A 21,805-nucleotide genomic window follows, 5' to 3' on the forward strand; every position below is an offset into this window, starting at 1 on the left:
CCTAGGACTCTGGGGTTTCTGAAGTCTCTTTTAGAAATGACAGTAGAAAAGTTTCCACAGATGATTACTCAGGACACTGATTACCACTGCAACACAGGGTTCCTTCAACTGAAATAGGAAGTGTGGGCTCTAGAATTGGGCTGCTTGGGTTCAAAGCTTGGCCACACTATATACTAACTTTGTGACCTCAGGCAGCTTCAATTCACTGATTTCAGTTTCCCCAGCTAAAAAGAAAATAAAGCACTTGGTAATGCCCGGCCCTTAGTAAGCCGTATATGTTACATATTATTAACAAATCCTATTCTCGACTCCCAAAGACGCCAATAAGGGCTTTGTTTTGACTGTAAGAACTCTATAATGAATAATCTATGGCAAATAACAAGAGGCTATTTCTGTTCAGAGCACAGGGGTGCAGACCTGCTCTCCACTGCTAGCCTCACCCCACAACTGACATTTCTCAATTCAGAGCCCTGCTCAATCCCATTCTGTTTCCTCAGCAGCTTTACCTCACACCTAAAATTCCAGCAACCTCTTCTTACAACTCGGTCCCTTTCTATTACACCCCCTAAGCCCCTGTTTGTCAGGTTACTCTTCATTCAAAGCCCCCTTCACTTTTTTTGTCTTAAACACTCAGTATCTTGTTTACCTTCAATCAATTAGAAAAGAGAAGCCAGTCAATCTCACTCTCATCCTTATTGTTATTTCTAAGCCACTGCTTTGTGATTCAGGTGTTACACCAGTTCCTCAACCTGGCTGTTACTACTCTTGACTGACATTATTTCTACCTTGGACTTGCTTCAATTTCACATTTTTCCTTTCCATCCTGCTGCCTGTTATTGCTGATGGTTTCAAAATCCACAAAGGTAAGCTGCTTCAAAGGACCCTGATTTCCTAGATCCTGTTTTATCCATAAAGATGCACTCTGGACTTCATCATTCTCTGTTCGCCACACTCCCCAATTTCGTATCGAACCTGTCATGTCCTCTGTTTGCCCCTCAGGGCCTTCTACTTCTGTGCTGCCAATTTAGCTCCAGTTACTATACTCTATTTTCTCCTTATCCTGGATAGTTTGACCCCTTTGATGCCTACCTGGAAATTCCACCCCACCCCACCCTTTCTTGGTACTGCAACTATATTTAAGTACAAGAAACAACCAGAACAAAACTCCCACCTTTATTTTTAAACAAGTTATGAACTGTATGCTATATCACAGGCATATCCCGATGTCCCGGGTCTCTATCTACGGCTCCTTTATATTAGGCAGTTAAAGGCGTTAGAGGCCAATGGAGGCACGCGTCTGCGTTGAGAACGTGTTAAGCAGAGATGAACTGCATAACCTGTAACAGCGCTGTGAACAGAAAGCAAGTTTAAAGTAAGAATCGTGTTCCAGTGAGCAGCAGGATTCGAGAGAGTTAAAGAGTAACTTCAGTTTGGATACCGTGTGTGACATCAGATCAGGTGACGAGCACGAATAGCATCAGTTGGCGAAGAGGACATGCTCATACGGGTTCTCATCACTAAGCAGCGAGGAGCTTGCCAGAGTGAGAATGCAAGGCAGGGTGAGCTGGGGAAGGGAGCAGAACACACACAGCTCCAAGCTCTCAGGCTCACTCGGGGCAACAAACTGTTTTCTGGATGTAAAAAATTAGTTCCCCAGCCCTGCCTGCCTCAGTGTCTCATGTGGCAGCTCCCATGTTGGTCTTAGGATAAACACCTAAATAGAGAGTCCTCAACTTGTGACTGAGTTGTTTTTTCAAATGTTCATTTGCTTTCTTCTATTGTGAACTCAGGATGTTTTCCCACGGTCATGTAAATTCCAATCCCAAAAGCAAATGCTGCATGTGTCATTATATGCCTAAATTATAGTACTAATACCATTATTATTCTTATGGGAAAATGTGCTCACACTTAGAGCTTAAAAGCTACATAGCTATTTCTCCAGGAACCCTTCTGGTTCCAAGCCAGTGCTGATACTCTTATGTTCTGGATAGGGCTACAGATAGAGGCATGGGAGACAAGGGCCGAAGGGAAAGGGGGCAGAGTACATTATAGGAGCAGGAGGAGATGGGATAGAGACACAGGGCTGGATACAATGGCAGTTAAGAGTAGTTAAAGGAGGGCAATTACCCATTTCTCCCCTCCCCCTTGGGTCTCACCACTTCAAACCCACTAACCAGCTAGAGGTGAGGGGTGGAGAGGATCCTGGAGTCCTGTGGGATGAGGCAGGGTGGGGAGGTAGTCCCAGAAATTGCAGAGTCTACTGTGGCAAGGAAGCAAGGGAGGGAAATCGGAGGACAGCTGAGTGAAGATTAAAAATAGTCTCTGTAAATAAAAAGATCAACAGACCAGGAGCCCTGTGTGCCTCTCTGACTGCCCACAATCATCATCACAGGCCCTCATCGAGGACCGAACTGTTTACTCAGTAAAACAGGAGTGAAGTCAACCAGCTATCGGTTCATGTTTTCACAAGTCCCAAGGGACAGAGTCACTAATCTTTGGCTCTTTTATGTGCTCAAGAAGGTATACAAACCAAAAAAATTGTAAACCAGTTCTGAAGAGCAGTTATCAGGGAATTCAGAACATGAGAAATATGTAATTGGGGGAAAAGAGAGGTCAGGAGCCAAAGAGAGAACACTAGCACCCTCCCCTGACTAAACACACACGGCCTTGTGCTCCTGCAGCCTTCGAATGTAGGTCAGGAGACTATTTTGACACCCTTAAATGTGAAGACGTGGGAAGGCCAGCCTGAAGCCCTTGTGGCTGGCCGGTGGTCAGGCTCTCTCTAAAGTACCGGTGGCACCTGTCCTCCGTCGGGCTTCCCTTCCGCTCTAAACCAGCAGCGGTCCCTGTTTACAGGACTGTGCTCACCGTCCGCACTCCACAGACAACCATGAAGGCAGCTGGGATTCAATGCGGTGTTTCTCGAATTGCAGCATCAGGTGACCGGCTACAAACATGAAGATTCTCGGCCCCCATCCCAGACTTAATGAGGCAGAAGGTCTGTGAGTGGGACGTGGGCATTTTAAACGAGCTCCACATGCAATTCTGATGCTCAGTGAAGTGGAGGGATCCCTAGAGCAACGGACAGGACTTGAAGTCGGAGACCTACTCTTCAGGGGCTGGTCTTTCCCTTGTGTGACATGGTAGCTATGTCACCATCTCCACACGCAAGAGTCCTCACCTTTCCAATGGACAGTGATTTTAATTTACAGAGATATTTTAGGAATGAAGTCAGAAAAGTGCTAAGAGGCACGCTCACCCTCCCGCAGTCTGTCCCCAAGCTCTGCAGCCAGCCTACCGCCATCAACTGCCCAACCGGACGGACCCTCGACCTCAGGTCGGCTCGGACGCCGCCAAACCACGAGCACTCTGCCTGCATTTCCTTTACCCTAAATGCTTTCCATTCTGCCTTCCAATTCTGCCCATCCAACCCTTTTCGTAAGATCTTTCCTGACCCCGAGGCGTCGGTGGTCCGTCCTCCCGGATGGACAGCACTTACTGTGTGCCACAAGCCACTTCCAAGACACGGGACTCGCACCATCAATTCTCCTGTCCCACTGCAGTCTTACCTAACCTCACACGTGGTATTTAGCTATCCCCAAGTAAACTGTAAACTTCGGAGAAGAGGAATTTGGTGTTATGCTTCTTGATCTCCACAGCACCTGACAGAACGGGCAGCACACAGGGAATTCTTTATAAAATAGCTGAGGTTTCCTTATAGCAACAGTGACTGGCATTTTCCCTAAATGACTTCAAAGCCAGGATTTCTCTCCAGCCCGCACTCTGTGACACAGCTTCCCTGTAGCCATCACAGAGAAACAGGCTTTTCTCCTCTGTGGATAGTCTGATGTTGAATGAGAGCTGAGGTCTGCCTGAACGATTCCCCACACTCTTTACATTTACAGGGACCACCTCTAGTATGGATTCTCTGGTGTTTACTAAGATCTGACCTCTGTCTGAAGGCTTTGCCACATTCATCACATTGGTAGGGTTTCTCCCCAGTGTGGATTCTCTGATGCTGAATGAGGCTGGTGATTCCACGGAAGGCATTCCCACACTCATCGCACTTGTAGGGCCTCTCTCCAGTATGGATTCTCTGATGTTCCGTGAGGACGGATCTTTGAGTGAAAGCCTTCCCGCACTTATCACATTTATAGGGTCTCTCCCCAGTGTGAATTCGCTGATGTTCTGTAAGACTCGTCCTCTGAATAAAGGCTTTTCCACATATGTCACACTTGTAAGGTTTCTCCCCAGTGTGGATCCTCTGATGCTGAACAAGGCCACTCTGACTGAAGGATTTCCCACATTCCTTACACTGATGGCACTTTTCTTTGTGGTGGATCTCCTGGTGGGAAACAAGGGATGAGTTATAAACAAAGGCTTTTCCACACTCGCTGCACTCATAGGGCTTTGCCCCAGTGTGAACTCCTTGATGCTGAGTAAGTATTGAGCGCCGACTGAAACTTTTATTACACTGAGTACAATGGTACGGTTTGTCTCTTGTGTGGATCTTGAGATGGTGGAAGAGGCCTGCTTTCTGGCTAAAGGCTTTGCCGCACTCATTACAGTGGTAGTGCTTCTCTCCTGTGTGAAGTCTCTGATGTTGGTTAAGAGCTGACCACCGGCCAAAGGCTTTGCCACACTCATTACATTTATATGGTTTCTCTCCGGTGTGTATTATTTTGTGCCGAATAAGCACAGTTCTCCCACGGAAAGTTTTTCCACATTCCTCGCATTTGTAGGGCCTGTCTCCAGTATGGACCCTCTGATGTTCTATAAGACGCGAGTGCTGACTAAAGGCTTTCCCACACTCCTGGCACTCGTGAGGTTTTTCTCCCAGACAGACCGTCTGCTGTTCAGTCAGACTGACTCTGTTTTCATCACCTGTAGATTGTTCACCTTTCCTGGAGTGTCCAGAAGATTCTTCTGTTTTTGCTTCAGATTCATCAGCTTTTCTGCACCGAGGGGGCTGGGACACTTCACTTTCAAATCTAGACATATTCTCATATGGTTCCATTTCTTCAGAAACTTCTTGCTTTAAATTCCTGTACTCGTTTCCAGTCTCAACACCTGAAACTACAATGGATTGCCAAGTCAACTAGTTTCCAACATAAGATTCGTCAGTGAAAAATACGTAAGAACCTAGAGTACATAAAAACCTAGAGTTTCTGCAGGACTATGAAATGGCATTAGAACACAGGACAGACACAATACGTAAAGCACTCCAAAAATTGTTATGGAAAAGACCAATAACCCAATAGAAACTGGGCAAAGGAAAATTTGACTGTAATAAGTGAAAAGCAAATTTAAACAATACTGAGACACAATAAAGGAGTGTGGGAAAGCCTTTTCACCCATCATCCTGCCCATCAGTACGATGTGACACTGTGTTCATGAAATGGGTGTCACATGTTGCCAGTGGGAGGGTAAACTGACCCAGGCTTTATAGAAGGCAATTTGACAACATCTATCAAAATTACAAATGTATTTAACCTTTAACCTAGTAATTTCACATACAGGAATTTATACTGCAGAATTACGCACATTCACCACAGCACCACCTGTTACAGTACAACACTGGGGACAACTTGGGGGATGGATAAGTTAACTGTGTGGTTCATCCATACATTTTACTATTAAGCTGCTAAGAAATAAAAAATGCAAGCTTTTGGGGCGCCTGGGTGGCTCAGTCGTTAAGCGTCTGCCTTCGGCTCAGGTCATGATCTCAGGGTCCTGGGATCGAGCCCCGCATCGGGCTCCCTGCTTCTCCCTCTCCCCTCCTGCCTGTTTCTCCCTCTCCCGCTCCCCCTGCTTGTGTTCCCTATCTCGCTGTGTCTCTGTCAAATAAATAAATAAAATCTTTAAAAAAAAAATTGCAAACTTTTACCATCTTTATGATAAAGAGAAGAAAAAGTATTTGCTGGAATATGAAAAACGTATATATCTCTAGAGAAGGACACACAAGAACTTAAAACAGTGACAACCTATTTCAGGGCTGGGAGACCAGATAGCCGAGGGAACAGAGTGAAATGAAAACTTTTCACTGGATAATTTTAAGTTTTTGTTTTTGAACTGTATGAATTTTTATCTATTTTAAAAAATTGAATGGGAAAGAATAAATAGAGACAAAATAGAGACAAGGAAGATAAGGGGTCTTTCATCCATTCACCAACTTTTAACATTCTGCCACATTTGCTTTGTTGTTTCCTCTCTTTGTAAGCATACACATACATACATTTTTTCCTGAACCATCTGAAAACTGCAGACATCGTGGGGCAGAGGCTTGTTTACTGAAGGAGGAAGGATACAGCCAAAGTGAAGACCGTAGTACCGTCTGACAGGATAAAGGCTGGGAAAAGCAGGGGTATCAGTACAATGGAAAATAACTACCAGAATAACTAAGTTAAGCGATCTCAAGTAAAATAGTGCAAGAATTAAAAAAAAATATTTTACTTGAGATCGCTTAACTTAGTTATTCTGATAGTTATTTTCCATTGTACTGATAAACCGAAGAGTGACAAACCAAAGTGGCTGAGAGTCTGTGCACGAGAGACTTCCTGACTCTGATGATAAGAAACAGTACAGAGTACTAGAGGCTTGGTGTCCCGTGCTAGCCCATCCTCCTCTTCCTCCCAAGACGGGTCTGTCTACCTTGCTCCTCCAGTTGGGCTTCAGGTTCTGGAGACTCACACTTGAGCTGTGCCATCAGGGGTGGGAAGGACATGCTGGGCTCCTGTTCTGTTCTCAGAGGGGCCATCTCCTGCAAGGGCTGGTCCTGTTCCTCAGTGTGGACTGAGACCTGCGGCAAACGAGACACAGCTCACACACTCAGTCTGTGAACAGAAAATAAGAGTATACGAATCATGGCAGTGACACCCAGCTCTCTGACACCTCAACTTCCTTCCAGACACCAGCCTGCCATAACCCTCCTCATGGCACCTCCTCTAAGAAACCTTCCTTTCTCCTGTTCTTCACAGCTAAACGATGCTGGTTGTACCACATCACTTCATCTATGCTTGGAGAAAGGCAGAAGGAAACAAAGGAGCGACAGGGGGAGGAGGAGGGAGGGGAAATCTCTTCCATGTAGGCTCCAGAAGCTGTTCCCTACACACTGCCCTTCCCAGGCCCCCACCCCACTTCCTTCCAGGAGATGACCTTATTTTCTCCTTGTCCAAGGTCATGGTCACATGAGAGACCACCCACCCTTCATTTCATCACTCCCCCCCCCATATACACTTTTTCCCTTCCACTTAGAGGAAGAGGCCTTTTCTCATTCAAGGTGCATATCTCCACTCTCGCCTTCAACCCCATCCCTTCCCTCACTGCACCCCTGACCCCTGCTCCTGCAACAAACTCATTTATTTAGCAGTTTAAGCCACTCTGTAGCTTCCATGCCTGCACAGAATCATTCCCCTTGTATTTAAAAATAACAGGTTTCTCCAGCAGGGTGTGAAACGCAGGAATCTGGGACCACTCTCATTCCTTAGTCTGTGTCTTAGTTCAGGAGCTCTGTGAGCAGGGGCTGGTTACTTGGACTACACGGCACCGTGCACACAAAGCACCTCACAGAGGGCAGGGCTACACCAGGCCCTCAAACTGCTCCCCAATCCCCTTCAGTGGCTACATTCTGTAAATAAGAAATCACCGCACACTGCCTCTATTCTGACACAGTTTCATTGTGTAACCTCTGCCCCCAGAATAAGAGCCGAAATCAGCAGGATGCTGAGATGCCCAGAAAAAGATGTTTCAACTTCAAATGTGGAGGGAGAAAAAGGCCGGTTCATTGGGTTGTGTCTTCTATCCACAGATCGCTGGCAAGACCTCAGAAATCAAGTTTAAATTCCGTTAGCTGCCCCCGGCATGCTTCGAGGGAAGGGGCTGGTTGGCCAAACAAACTCAACATGTTTAAAACCACATTACTTCTGCCTGCACTTGAGAATCCCCTTCTTTCTTCTGGTTCTCTTCCTGTCTCCCTGGCTGCTTCTCCGTTTCCACAGCCCTGATGACCTCCCTTCATTTCATAACCTTAAATATCATCCATATTCTGAAAAGTTCCAATTTTGCATTTCTAGCACAGATCCCTCCACCGAATCCCAGCTTGTTACACCCAGTTGCCTGCTCAACTTTTCCAGATGGATTCTAATAGGAATCTCAAAATCAACACATGCAAATACCTAGTAACCCTTGATCCCTGTCCTGACTCCAAACCTTCCTCTCTCCCAGCCTTTACCATCTCCATGGATGACGAATCCACAAGTCATGATGTTCAGAACAAAAACCTTAGCCGAATCCTGAGCTCACTTTCTCTCCTATCCCACATCCTACAGAAAAACAAATCCCATCAAGTGCTACCTCCAAAACAGGCAGGATCCAATCGCATCTCACCACTTCCACGGCTACTGCCCTAGTCCAAGCCGCCAGCACCTGTTGCCTGGATTGGTGCTGAACCTGTCTCCCTGCTTCTATTTTTGACCCCCCGGCCTCCCGCACCCCCACCACCAGCCCCCGTGCACAACTCTTCCAACAGAGCGGCTGGAGTGATTATTTTTAAAATTTAGGTCAGGTCAAACCTCTTCTCTGTTCAAAACTCTCCGGTGACTCGGCACCCCCAGTTTACTGTCTGCCTCCTCTCAGACTAGAATCTATCTATGAGACAGCAACAACGTCTGCGCTTTGTTCACGGCTCCGTTTCCAGCGCCTAGAATGGTGCCTGGTACAAAACTCCATTCAGTAAATGTCTCCTGAACAAATGAACTTTTCCCCAATCCACCTTCCCCTTCACCCTTGAACTCTGTTAGGAGCACCTGAATCACGCTAGTCTCTCAAGCTGGAAGTCCCCAGTGCTCAGCCCAGAAGTGACTGCTCTGTACAGAGATTTCCCTTCATCCTTCCTTTTTCATCCACTGATCTGTCATCGTCTCCAATTAATACTTACCTACGACATGCTTCATCCTCTGTAGTCTCACCGTCACAACTCTCTCAAACTCACATCTTTCTGCCACAGGCTCCTCCCTTCCAGTGTTGGCGCCCAGTGCTGAGCTGCACTTCTTGTTTTATTATTTCCCTGTTCTATATTCTTCCTAGCAAGACCTCCCAGCCTTGACTCTACTGACAAGTCGGGTCAGATAATCCTTTGTTGTACGCGGCTGCCCTATACACTGTAGGATACTGGGTACCGTCCCTGCCCGTTAGCCACTAGATGCCAGGAGCACCTCCCCCAAACGACAACCAAAAATGTCCCAAGACATTGCCAGATGCCTCTAGGGCACAAAATTGCCACTGGTTGAGAACCACTGTCTTTTATCAGTGTTGAAACAAAACAGAACAAGATCCTACATACTTTGGTTACATCCTGGGGTTAGAGAAGCTCATTTAGACTCAAAGAGAAAACATTAGACGCTTGTGTCCTACAGAATAAAATGTAAATTCCAGAGGTGATATTCAAGGTCCTGGACTGTTTTCAACCCCTCTACTCACACCTCACCTGTCCAACCTAACGGCTTTCTACTACTCCCAGTAACTCCCATCCCTGCCCGGCCCCTCCCTCCTAACCTTCCACTCTGCTCCTACCTCCCACTCCTCCAAGGTGGTGACTTTGATTTCTCCTTCGTTTAATCCTTTAATGGAGGCAGGGCAGGGGATGGGATACACTGTTGTGCAACAGAAGCAATGTCCCCTTCAAGAGACTGCTGACCACCCCGTTACCATGACCTCTCAAACATTTGCTCTTAGAAATCTCTTTCTAATGTTTTTGAGCATTTCATCAAATAGAACTCTGTAAGCCTAGTACAAAAATACATGATCCTTCCGCAGAGGAGCCATAAATAAGTTAGGACTACATTAACCAACTTTCCACGAGGCTCGGGCCTGATGCACCAAAGGTCAAGAACACACTTTGAAACAAAGTTGTACTTCGCTCTGGCCTAGAAATCCATAATTCACCTTTTCTCACCTCTTCTCCAGGCTCATCCAGCTCCCTCTCCAGATCCTCCAGCACAGCCACCGCCTGCTCCCCGCTCTCCGGGTGCCGCTCCCGCACCCAGGCCTGCAGCTCCTCGGGCAGGATGGTCAGGAACTGCTCCAGCACCAGCAGCTCCACGATCTGCTCCTTGCTGTGCGTCTCGGGCCGCAGCCACTGACGGCAGAGCTCCCGGAGCCGGCTCAGCGCCTCGCGGGGCCCAGATGTCTCCTGGTAGCAGAACTGCCGGAAGTACTGTCGGAAGACCTCCCTGCTGTGGGTGTTGTTCTTTTGCAGGTTCTGATCCTGTCTGGTGGTGTCCTTATCCTCCTCCCTCTCCTCCTCCTCGATCTTTACTTCCAAAAGCTCATCCTGGTCCTCGTGGGCCGGGAGAGCCCAGGCAGATGCCATCATAGCCGTGCAAAAGCTTTATCGGTGCTGCAAGCAAGATTCCCTGTTAAGTCCTCCCTGGGTGGACCTGAGGGAGAAGCCGTCACTTTTAACACAAGCTACACCATAGGCAAAATTTGCAAATTCTAATAATTTACTTCTGTGCTTTGCAAGCCACCTCCAGGTTAATTTACGGTACTCAGGGAAATACTCCGATTACAAAAGACTTAAGAACAGACTAATCTAAAGAGAAAGATTAAGTAAAAGCTGCGAAGCGGTCTGAGGGTTTTACAAACGAACAGTACGGCCTGGTACGAAACACCTGCACTGAGTCCTAGAACGAAGGGCAATCAAAGGGAATACAACCAACATCTAGAGCAAATAAATAGTAATAAAACGTCGAGACACCCTCGCTGTCGCCTTTCTCCTGTGACGGCCGGACGTCCGGCGGAAACCCTGCCGTCAGGAACGCAGGACTCCAGCCCCTCGGGCCTGTCTCCGCTCCTTCCCCCGCGCAGACCACACCGCGTTTCACGGCTCTCCGAGGGCGGGACAGGGCCGCACGCTCGCTCACCCGCGGCCCGCGGCGGCCACCACATGGGTCACTCCCGGGGTACGAAACGCCGAACCGCCCACAGCGCCCCACCAAGGCCGGAAGCAAGCGGCGTCGGCGCGCGCGCACTTCCTCCGCAGCCGCAGGGAGGGGGCGGGCGCTCTCCGGGCAGTTCCCGCGCGGCCCCGCGAGGTCGCGAGAGTTAGACGGTGGGCGCGCGCGCACTTCCTCCGCAGCCGCAGGGAGGGGCGGGCGCTCTCCGGGCAGTTCCCGCGCGGCCCCGCGAGGTCGCGAGAGTTAGACGACGCGCGCGCGCACTTCCGCCGCAGCTGCAGGGAGGGGGCGGGCGCTCGCCGGGCAGTTCCCGCGCGGCCCCGCGAGTCGCGAGAGTTAGACGGTGGGCGCGCGCGCACTTCCTCCGCCGCTGCAGGGAGGGGCGGGCGCTCGCCGGGCAGTTCCCGCGCGGCCCCGCGAGGTCGCGAGAGTTAGACGACGCGCGCGCGCGCACTTCCGCCGCAGCCGCAGGGAGGGGGCGGGCGCTCGCCGGGCAGTTCCCGCGCGGCCCCGCGAGAGTTAGACGACGCGCGCGCGCACTTCCGCCGCAGCCGCAGGGAGGGGACGGGCGCGGCCCCGCGAGGTCGAGGAAGTTAGACGGGCGAGCTGCAGGTGTCGTTAGCTCTCGGTCCCCAGCTCCTGCCCCTGGCGCTGCCCCCGCGACCTCGGCCCCACGGTGGGCGAGGCCTGGCACACATGCAGTAGGTGCCACTTCGTCCTGTCATTCTCTTTATAAATTACTAGAGTCACCTTGCCAGGGTTTTGCTGGGGGTTTCGCATCTCTGCTCGTGGGAAGTACTGGCCTGTAGTTTTCCTTTCTGTAACGTCTTCGGGTAATGTCGGCCCTGGGACGCGCGGCTTCCTGCACAAGGCTGACGCTGAAGGAGTCGGCCAGCACCGCAATACGGGGCCCAGGCGAAGCAGTCCGCCTCGGTCACAGGTGCGGTGCAGCCACAGAAAAGAGCATCCGCGCACGGAGCGCGCAAGACACAGGGCAGGCCCAGGAACAGCACTGCGCATGGTCTACACGGGGGAAACTCAGGGATGTAGGGATGCGGAACAGACACCGCAAGACACCCATGCGGAACAGACACGACAAGGTAAAAATGGATCTCCAGAAAACTCATTTCTCATACTTTCGTCCAAGCTCATTGATAACATTTGGCCATTTTATAAGCCAGGTAATTCCAACATTTAAAAACGAGATGTTTCTTGTGGTATTTTGATAATCCTTCTAAGTACTTCTAAAATCAAAAGAGGAAAAAAAACAGACTTTGAGATCCAGGACTCAAGAAGGACATGGTGAAACTGTAATTCAGAAGATCACTGTTACTTTGTGTATAAAAAATAAACCTATATATACACTTGATTAGCTCATAATCATGTTGGGTGTATTTAGGTAAGTTGTAAAGGAGGCAAGAAAGGAGAAAAAAGTTGAACAATAATTTAGGAAAAGAGAATCCAAAAAACTTTATTATTATTTATCCCCCAGGCTTTAAATGTGGGTGGACAAGGGTGTTTTGGAAAATTAAAGATGGCTATAAATTCTTCAGCATTTTTCCCTTAGGAGGTGGAGGTCTAGGTCATTTCCCTTTGAGTCTAAGTGGGTTTGATAACTGCTCTGATAAAATACAGCAAAAGTGATGCTATTTGAGTTTCCCAGCCTGAGCCTTTAGAGAGCAGCAGCTTTCACTTTTTGTTTTTTTGAACAATTGCTCTTGGAGTCCTGAGCCATCACAGGAACAGGCTGACTGCCCTGCTGGAAAGATCACATAAGGAGGCCCTGAGCCCACCCTTCTAGCTGTCCTTGCCCCAAGGCACTGGGCATGGCAGTGCAGCTGTCTTGGATTTTCCAGGCAAACCCAGCTGCCAGATGAATACCACCAAGTGTCACTAGAAGATGCCACATGAAATGGAAAAACCTTCCAGCTGAGCCTTCCCCAAATTCCTGGCCCAAAACATCATGGGATGGATGTTTATTCTAAGCCATTGTTTTCGGGTAACTTTTTATGCATCAATATATGTTACTATAACAGCTTGGTTACACTATTCCCTGAAGATATTAAATTTCCTTAGATTAGATGGTATAGTCTACAAGGAATTTTAAATTTGTAATTGATTTCTTGACTTCCAACCAGAAAAAGGTATTGAGGACATGCTACATCTTTTTTTTAAGTTGAGGAGTTTATTAGGGAACTATGAGAGGCAGCGACCACCCAGTGACAGGAAGAAAATTCTGAAAATGTCCCTTCAAGCCAAGTGGGGGCCTGGCCTTGACCTCCCCAAAAGGACAAGAAACTGGCGGGTTAGCAACGAAATTCTGTGGTGGCCGCCTTGCCAGGGCATGAGTGTCTCAGCCAGACTGCCCCTCAGCCCCCCACCAAAGATGGAGAGGAGACAAAGGCTGTTTATAGAACCAATTCCAAGGCAATGAGAGCTTTAAGGAAAGTTGGGGGGGGGACCTCAACAAAGAGTCCCAGGGGTTTGGCTCTGAGCAACTCAAATACTTTGACAAATAGTTCTACAAAATGTTATTTAAAAGGTAAAATGCCTTGGGGCGCCTGGGTGGCTCAGTTGGTTAAGTGACTGCCTTCGGCTCAGGTCATGATCCTGGAGTCCCTGGATCGAGTCCCGCATCGGGCTCCCTGCTCGGCAGGGAGTCTGCTTCTCCCTCTGACCCTCCCCGGTCTCATGTGCTTGCTCTCTCTCACTCTCTCTCTCTCTCAAATAAATAAATAAAAAATCTTAAAAAATAAATAAATAAATAAATAAAAAATAAAAGGTGAAATGCCTAATGTTTCTGAGTTCCCCAGGTCCACAACCAGTTTTTTTTTTTTTTTAACAATCAATTTGTATCTAACTGATGAACTACTGAATACACTGGCTTCTTGAACAACAAAGGGCTTGAATTATGCAAGTCACTTATACATGGACTTTTTCCCATACAGTACAGTACCATAAATGTATTTCCCTTTTTTTTTTTTAAGATTTTATTTATTTACTTGACAGAGAGAGACACAGCGAGAGAGGGAACACAAACGGGGTGTGGGAGAGGGAGAAGCAGGCTTCCTGCGGAGCAGGGAGCCCGATGCGGGGCTCGATCCCAGGACCCTGGGATCATGGCCTGAGCTGAAGGCAGATGCTTAACTGACTGAGCCACCTAGGTGCCCCTCCCTTTTTTTTTTTTAAAGATTTTATTTACTTGAGAGAGAGGGAGGGAGTGAGCGAGTGGGGGAGGAGCAGAGAGAGAGGGACAAGCGGACTCCACACTGAGCGCAGCCCTTCCCAGGGCTCAATCCCATGACCCTGAGATCATGACCTGGGCTGAAATCAAGAGTCTGACGCTTAACCAAATGAGCCATCCAGGGGCTACCTGTAAATGTACTTTCTTATGATTTTCTTTACATTTTCGTGGGGCCCCTGGCTGGCTCATTCAGTGGAGCATGTGACTCTTGATCTTGGGGTCGTTGAGTTCCAGCCCAACATTAGGGGTAGATATTACTTAAAAAAAAAAATCATAAAAAATTTTTTCTTTATATACAGTATATGATGCATATAACATACAGAATATGTGTTAATCAACTGTTTGTATTATCAGTAAGTCTCTGGTCAACAGTAGGCTATCAGTGTTAAGTCAAGTTATACTCAGATTTTTTACTGTGAAGGGGGTCAGTGCCCCAGCCCCCATGTTGTTCAGGGTCAACTGTACTATACTTAAAAGTATGAAAAGATCATTATGTTTACGGTGGTTGCAATGAACAATTAACCTGATCACCTTTCTCCTGCAGAACTCAAAATCAATAAAGAGAATCTTGTCAATTTCCCTGAACTTAATGCAATGTAAATAAAATAATGGTTTTAGTTTTAACTTGTTTTTGACTCTAGGATGGCTTTATTTATTTATATTACCTGCCTATCCCCTGGGCATTTGAGTTTGCTTATTCTCCCCTGAAGACTAACTTGGATCTGTTTTCCTAATGCAAATTAATACACCTCTATTAAAAAAAAAAAGATGCATCTTTCTTGTTTGGGGTCTTGGCTGGGGGCTATGTGTCACACATCATAACTTAGATAGGAACGGAAGGCCCAAGGATCCACCATGTTGTCACTAAAAAGATGCTGAACAAGTTCTTTTTGACTTGACAAATCACTGCAGCAACATTTAAAATACATGAACCATCTAGTAATATTCCTATTTGTATTTTATACACAACTTAAGTTTTCACTAAAAAAAAAATTAAACAACAGTCCAAGCTTTTGTAAGAACTGTATTTAGGAACAACTAATAAAACATCTGGAAATCTGAAGTGGTGGACCATAGGCAGCCCTTTGAATCACTAAAATAATGTAGCTTGTTTGATGAGGCTGTTAAGGAAAAAGTAACTGGCTTGCTCTGTTGAATCTGACCAGGTTTTGAGGGACATTCTGAAGGGCCAGTTCCCATCAAAGACCACCTACAGGTCTGGTATGAAGAGAGATTCTGCCTTGCCAGTCTCAGATGCTGGACACTTAAAAGATTTTAGTGTTAGATGAGATGCTACTGTTCACAGCCTTTCCATCCATATTTATCAACTTCCCACATTCTCTCTTGAGTGACTTTTCTGATACTGAGTAAGGAATGAAATGTCCAGGAAAATTTTTACTACAATTACACTAAAAGAGTTTTTCTTCAACACAGATTCTGACACAGTGGAAAAGCTCTGTGTTCCGACTATTAGCTCTTCCACACTTGTTCAGATGGTAACACTTCTCGCTGGCGTGAAGTCTTTGGTGCTGGTTAAGAGCTGACTGCTCTCCAAGGCTTTACCATACTTGTCACTTCTATTACAGGGTCTCTCTCCAAGATGGCCTCTCTGTGATGTACTAATCCAGTGTTTGCATATTGTCCCATATCCTCCACATCTGTGAGTCAAATTCAGTGTGAACTGTCTTATCTTCAGTGAAGCCTGCACTCTTGACAAAAGCTCTTCCACACTCATCACATTCATAGCGTTTCTCCTCAGTGTGTAGCTCGGATGCTGAATAAGGATGGAGCTCTGAGTGAAACTCATTCCACATTCATCACACTTATGCCATCATGGGTATCTTTCTAGTCTTCCCTGATATTTCTGGACTTATGTAATGAACGCACTGAGGAATACCTCCATCTAATCTGACAATGTGTCCCTGTTGGCATGTTATTTCTTCAGACTTCTACTTTGGAAGCATCTTCTCCATTTCAACCAAATCATCTGAAAGAGGGGACTGAACATTTCAGCATGATTCACCCACTCACACACACCTTACTCAATTACTTGCTCATTGAACAAGCACTCATTAAAAGTACATGGTAGGGGCGCCTGGGTAGCTCAATTGGTTCAGCGTCTGCCTTCAGCTCAGGTCAAGATTTCAGGGTCCCGGGATCGAGCCCCATGTCGTCGGGGAGCCTGCTTCTGCCTCTCCCTCTGCCGCTCCCTCTTCCCCTCCCCCTGCTTGTGCTCTCTCAATCTTGCTCTCTCTCAAATAAATAAATAAAATCTTAAAAAAAAAAAAGTATATGCTAAAGGAAAGAAAACAAAATGTCTTACGTAACATAGGTGTGTATTGAGTTTATGACTTAAATTACACTGTGTTATTTTTAAAAGGGGTATGTATGTATACATGTGCTTATGATAAATAAATAATAAAAGGATAAACCACAAAAGTAAAGAGCAAGAAAGGATTATCTATGGGGAAGAGAGGGAACAGAAGGATGGAACAGGAAGACAACTTCCTTGAAATATTTTACAGATTTCATATGTAAAACTTTATACTTTATATAATTAAAAAAAATAAACATTTTGAATATAAAATAAAATAAAAAATCACTCCCTAAACTTGAACAAGTAATGAAACAAACTGAATTTAAATGTGTACCTGTTGGGGCGCCTGGGTGGCTCAGTCGTTAAGCGTCTGCCTTCGGCTCGGGTCATGGTCCCAGGGTCCTGGGATCGAGCCCCGCATCGGGCTCCCTGCTCCGCGGGAAGCCTGCTTCTCCCTCTCCCACTCCCCCTGCTTGTGTTCCCTCTCTCGCTGTGTCTCTGTCAAATAAATAAATAAATAAATCTTAAAAGAAAAAAAAAAAGAACTATACATGTGTACCTGTTGGTGGCATAAGCACACAAGAGGAATGATTTCTAATCCCAAAGATCTGTAACTTAAGGACAAAAAGAATGGGAAAACACAGGCACAACCATGAAGCTGTTTATACTAATCATACTTGTTGATGGTGGTGCTAATATTTTTATTGAGGCTATTGTGCATATATTGTGGGATAAAGCAAATGAGTATTTGGTACTCTATTATTCCTGGTGTCTTTGAGAATCTCCAAAAGGAGATACAGATGAAAGACAGATCAAGACCCTGGAATACTGAATGTGAACTGGAACTATCAGTATGAACTCCCAATACAGAGCTGATCTTGAGTTTTTCCTGCTTTGAGCACTGATAAGGCCTAGGAACGATGTCCAGTAGAGCCGTGAACACTCCTAATACCTTATTTTTGGTCTTCAAATACCGTTTCCCACTAAACAGAATCAAGGGGCCTTGGAAAAATGACTGATCCCAGGAGTGGGAAGGAGTTAGAAGAGTCTGTACCTCTCGTTACACCAGACAGCAAGAAAGCTCTTAAAATGCCTAGACTCAGGTCATAAATAGAGGAGTCAAACTCAACAGGCTCCTACTGCCCAAAGATGAGACAAATGAGCTTCAGTAAGGGATAGCTAAGCACAATGGATTGAAAATATGAAATAGGTTTAAATCCACGAGTTCTAAATGATACTATTATTAATAATAACAACTGGCCACCGCTTTAGAGAATGACAGCAAAATGAATTCATCATTTTGAAACCGATTTTTAAAAATAGGTAGTGGGAGGGCAACCTGGGTGGCTCAGTCAGTTAAGCCTCTGCCTTCAGCTCAGGTCATGATCCCAGGGTCCTGGGATCAAGTCCCACATGGGGCTCTCTGCTCAGTGGGGAGTCTGCTCCTCCCTCTCCCTCAGCCCCTCCACCCCGCTTGTGTGCTCTCTCTGTCAAATAAATAAAATCTTTAAAAAAAAATAGGTAGTGGGGAGGGAGTTAATCAATTACCTTGGTTCTTCTATAAGAAGCACTGGGTAACCAAGTAGGAAGACAGGGAAGTATCTCTTTATATAAATATTCCAGCTTTGTTAAATGAAGGACGACAGAATAAGAATACCGACATTCTGGAACCGCTAATGGATTCATGGATGTAGGTACTGAGGATCGAGAGCTGCTAACATCACAAAAAAAGAGACAACCAGATGTTGTAAACTCCTGATAGAACACACCACCTTGCCAAGTTAAACTTACCTTGTTCCCAAACCTTAAACTCGATTTTGATCCAGCCCCCAGTTTACTGCAAATTATAGAAAATGGAGAGGACAACAGAAGACATTATACTACAGAACCAGATGCAGATGGCAAAGTCCTCACTATGGGACTCTCTCTGACAAACAGCCTGGTGTGTTTAGTTTTTTTTTTTTTTAATTATTTATTTTAAGTAATCTCTACCCAAAAGGTGTGGCTCGAACTCATGACCCTGAGATCGAGTCGCAGGCTCCTCTGACTGAGCCAGCTGGGTGCCCCCAACCTGTTTTGTTTTGTTTTATTTTTTTAAAGATTTTATTTATTTATTTGGCAGAGAGAGATACAGCAAGAGAGGGAACACAACAAACGGGGAGAGGGAGAGGGAGAAGCAGGCTTCCCGCCGAGCAGGGAGCCCGATGCGGGGCTTGATCCCAGGACCCCGGGATCATGACCTGAGCCGAAGGCAGACGCTTAACGATTGAGCCATCCAGGCGCCCCTTGTTTTGTTTTGAAGATTTTTAATTTATTCACTTGAGAGAGAGAGAGACAGAAAGAGCACAAGCAGGGGGAGCAGCAGAGGGAGAGGGAGAAGCAGACTCCTTGCCAAGCTGGGAGCCCAACGGGGCTCTATCCCAGGACCTAGAGATCACGACCTGAGCCAAAGGCAGATGCTCAACCATCTGAGCCACCCAGGCGCCCCCCCAACCTGATGTTTTTAGTTAATTGCAAGTGGGAAGATAAAAAGGAAGAGGGATCTATATATTAAGAGAAACTTAAGAGATATATCAATGGATCAAAATGTGTTTTCTTCTTGGGATCCCAATTCAAACAAACAAGCTAAAACAAAAGAAATTTAAAAATTCGTAACATCTTTGAGACAACTGGAAATTTGGTACAATTTTTTTAGATGTGATAATACTATTATGGTTACATTAAAGAAATTCCTGTCTTTTAGTCATGCCTCTAAGAATTCATCTTTTGAGCTACATATTGAAATATTTACATTTGAAAGATTATATCTGAGATATACTTCAAAATTATATGGAAAAAAATAACATGGAAATGAGTAGAGTTATAAATGAGACAAGATAGTCATGATTTGATAATGTTGAAACTGGGTGGCAGGTTCATGGAGATTCATTATACAGTTCTTTTATATAGATTTGTACTTTTTCAGAATAAAAAGTAAAAAAAGATAAGTTTGTGGCTTTCAGTTGGTAGTATGTAAAAAAAAGAAAAAAGAAGCAACTTACAAACCCTCCTAGTTAAAAGATAATTAGCTTTTTCTGTAGGAACTGCCAGGTTGAGAGAAGCATGGCCCTCTCCTCTCCACCCCCATGGTGTGTGCTCGTCCACTGATATCCATGTACTCTGAAAAGGGGGAGTCATCTGGCAAAAATGTGACTTTGCTTATTGTGTTCAAGGCTCCCATTCGACCTGATATTGTGAACTCTGTTCACACCAACTTGTGCAAAAACAACAGATGACTCTATGCTGTCAGTGAATTAGCAGGTCATCAAACCAGTGCTGAGTCTTGGGGTACTGGCCAAGCCGTGGCTCGAATTCCCAGAGTACAAGATGATGGGACTTGCCGTTGTGGCCAGGGTGCTTTTGCAAATATGTGTCATGGGGACTGCACATTTGCACCAACCAAAACAACACAGAAGCGATATTCCCTCTGCTCTGCCCTGGCTGCATGAGCCTTTCCAATGCTGGCCATGTCTATAGATCATCGCACTAAGGGAGTTCCTGAACTTCCTTTGTTGATTGAAGATAAAGTTAGCTGAGGTCTTAAGAAATTTAAAGCCTGGGGCGCCTGGGTGGCTCAGTCGGTTAAGCAGCCGACTCTTGATCTGGGCTCAGGGCATGATCTCAGGGTCCTGGGATGAAGCCCTGTGTTGGGCTCTGCGCTCGGCGGGGAGTCTGCTTGAAGATTCTCTCCCTCTGCCCATCCACCCCCCACCCCCACTCTCCGTCTGTCTCTCAAACAACTCTTAAAAAAAAGAAAGAAAGAAAGAAAGAAACTTAAAGTCTGGAATCCACTGAAAAACCTGAGAATCACGTTGAAGCTAAACCTGTATGCAAAGATCATGTGCTAGAACACCATTCTTCACCAGGCCAAGAATCACAAGCTCCGGATGGATAAGGCGGCAGCAGCCTTAGAAGCCAAATCAGATGAGAAGGTGGTTCCAGGCAAGAAGCCCATGGTATGGAAGAAAGGAAAGAAGGCTACTCGTGTTCAGAAGCAGAAGAAACCTTTGGTGGGAAAAAAGGCCACAGATACCAAGAAACCAGCAGCTGAGAAGAAGCCTGTAGGAAAGAAACCCACCACGGAAGACAAGAAGCCTGCTGCATAAGCTTGAAATTTGTTTGTTCCATTAAGGTTGAATCATTTTGGACAGCTGATTTTGAATAAAGACCTGAATAAAGGTAAAAAAAAAATAATAATTTGATAGCCATACAATGAAACCTATGTCAGCTATATGTATGCATTACATGTAACTCTTGGAAATGTGTCCAGAATGTAATATGAAATTTAAGAGTAGTGGCAGTTGATATGTTCAGTATGATTATATTTGGGCATATATGTGTGCTTCTCCAACAAGCACATAAAAATTGTAAATTTTGTTTCCTATACTAATTTTTTAAAAATGCACGTTTAAAATTTTCTCTATTGCACGTGGCTTTTGAATCATTTTCCATTGGCTTCAATGTAGAAGAATGTTTTCCCGCCTTTGGGTAAGAGGTCAGGGTCACGGAAGTTGGTAGTATTGAGTTAGAATGGAGAAACTGAACCATTCAATAGGAGCAGGATTTTCAACAGTTTTAGTGCAAAGAAGTGAAGGAAGAATCACAAGGTTAAAATGATGTGCTTAGAGGAACAGGTTAAAGGTGGAACAAAAGATCAAGGAAAGGTAGGCAAAAATTTTAGTGATGAGGTTCATTTGGAAAAACACAAGAAGACATTTCCTATCTTTTCCCCCAGTGGAATCTCCTCACCTTTCTCCTGAACGGAGGCAGCTCCCAAGGTTCAGAATTGAGCTAACCCGTTCTGGCTGGAGCTGGACCCCCAGTGAGTCCTCTGCTGCTGCCATATAAAGCTGTCTGCCCCTGGGACCCTTCCTGTCCCTGTAGGAGGACGAGGATCCAGGGACAATGAGATACATTTGACCAGGGTGATATATGCGGAGAGTTCTAGAGCTTCGATCCCAATATTAATGGGGAACATAGAAAAGCTGGACAGAAAGCAGAGTTTCCCTTGACCTGCAAGGACAGGGAATAAAAGGATAGGGAGGGGAATGCAACTCTGGCCAGTACATCTTGGCCATTTCCCTCACTACATGTGAGAGGAGATCTCAACTCTCTTATCTCTCTCTAGAGAGAATACCTGCCTTCTGATGATGGATCATTTCTTCCTTATCTCACCTGTCCTCGGGGATTATCTAGCTTCCTCGACAAGCCCTCCCAGTCCAGGAACCGCGTCCTCCCTATACTCTGGGC

At 46.0% G+C, this 21,805-nt stretch overlaps 1 protein-coding gene across 6 annotated transcripts in view; it reads right to left on the bottom strand.

Moving 5' to 3' along the window:
- Positions 1–21,090, bottom strand: part of ZSCAN12 (zinc finger and SCAN domain containing 12) — a 33,866-nt gene extending 12,776 nt beyond the window's left edge. The window contains exons 1-4 of one of the 6 annotated variants that reach the window (XR_004916375.2): positions 9,953–10,748; positions 6,652–6,799; positions 3,951–5,076; positions 1,172–1,348 (exon numbers count right to left, since the gene is read on the bottom strand). Coding sequence is in view for 5 of the 6 variants with exons in the window: in XM_078055799.1 (XP_077911925.1) it covers positions 3,809–5,076; positions 6,652–6,799; positions 9,953–10,372 (1,836 nt within the window). In the remaining variant the exon portion in view is untranslated. Of the gene's footprint in view, positions 1–1,171; positions 5,077–6,651; positions 6,800–9,952; positions 10,749–10,922; positions 11,299–16,850 lie in introns of those variants that run through there. The other 5 variants (XM_078055799.1, XM_078055800.1, XM_078055801.1 and 2 more) reach the window with 5 other exon arrangements.
- Positions 21,091–21,805: the final 715 nt, after the last annotated feature.

This window comes from Halichoerus grypus, chromosome 9 (genome assembly GCF_964656455.1).
Source record: "Halichoerus grypus chromosome 9, mHalGry1.hap1.1, whole genome shotgun sequence".
NCBI classification, from domain to species: domain Eukaryota; kingdom Metazoa; phylum Chordata; class Mammalia; order Carnivora; family Phocidae; genus Halichoerus; species Halichoerus grypus.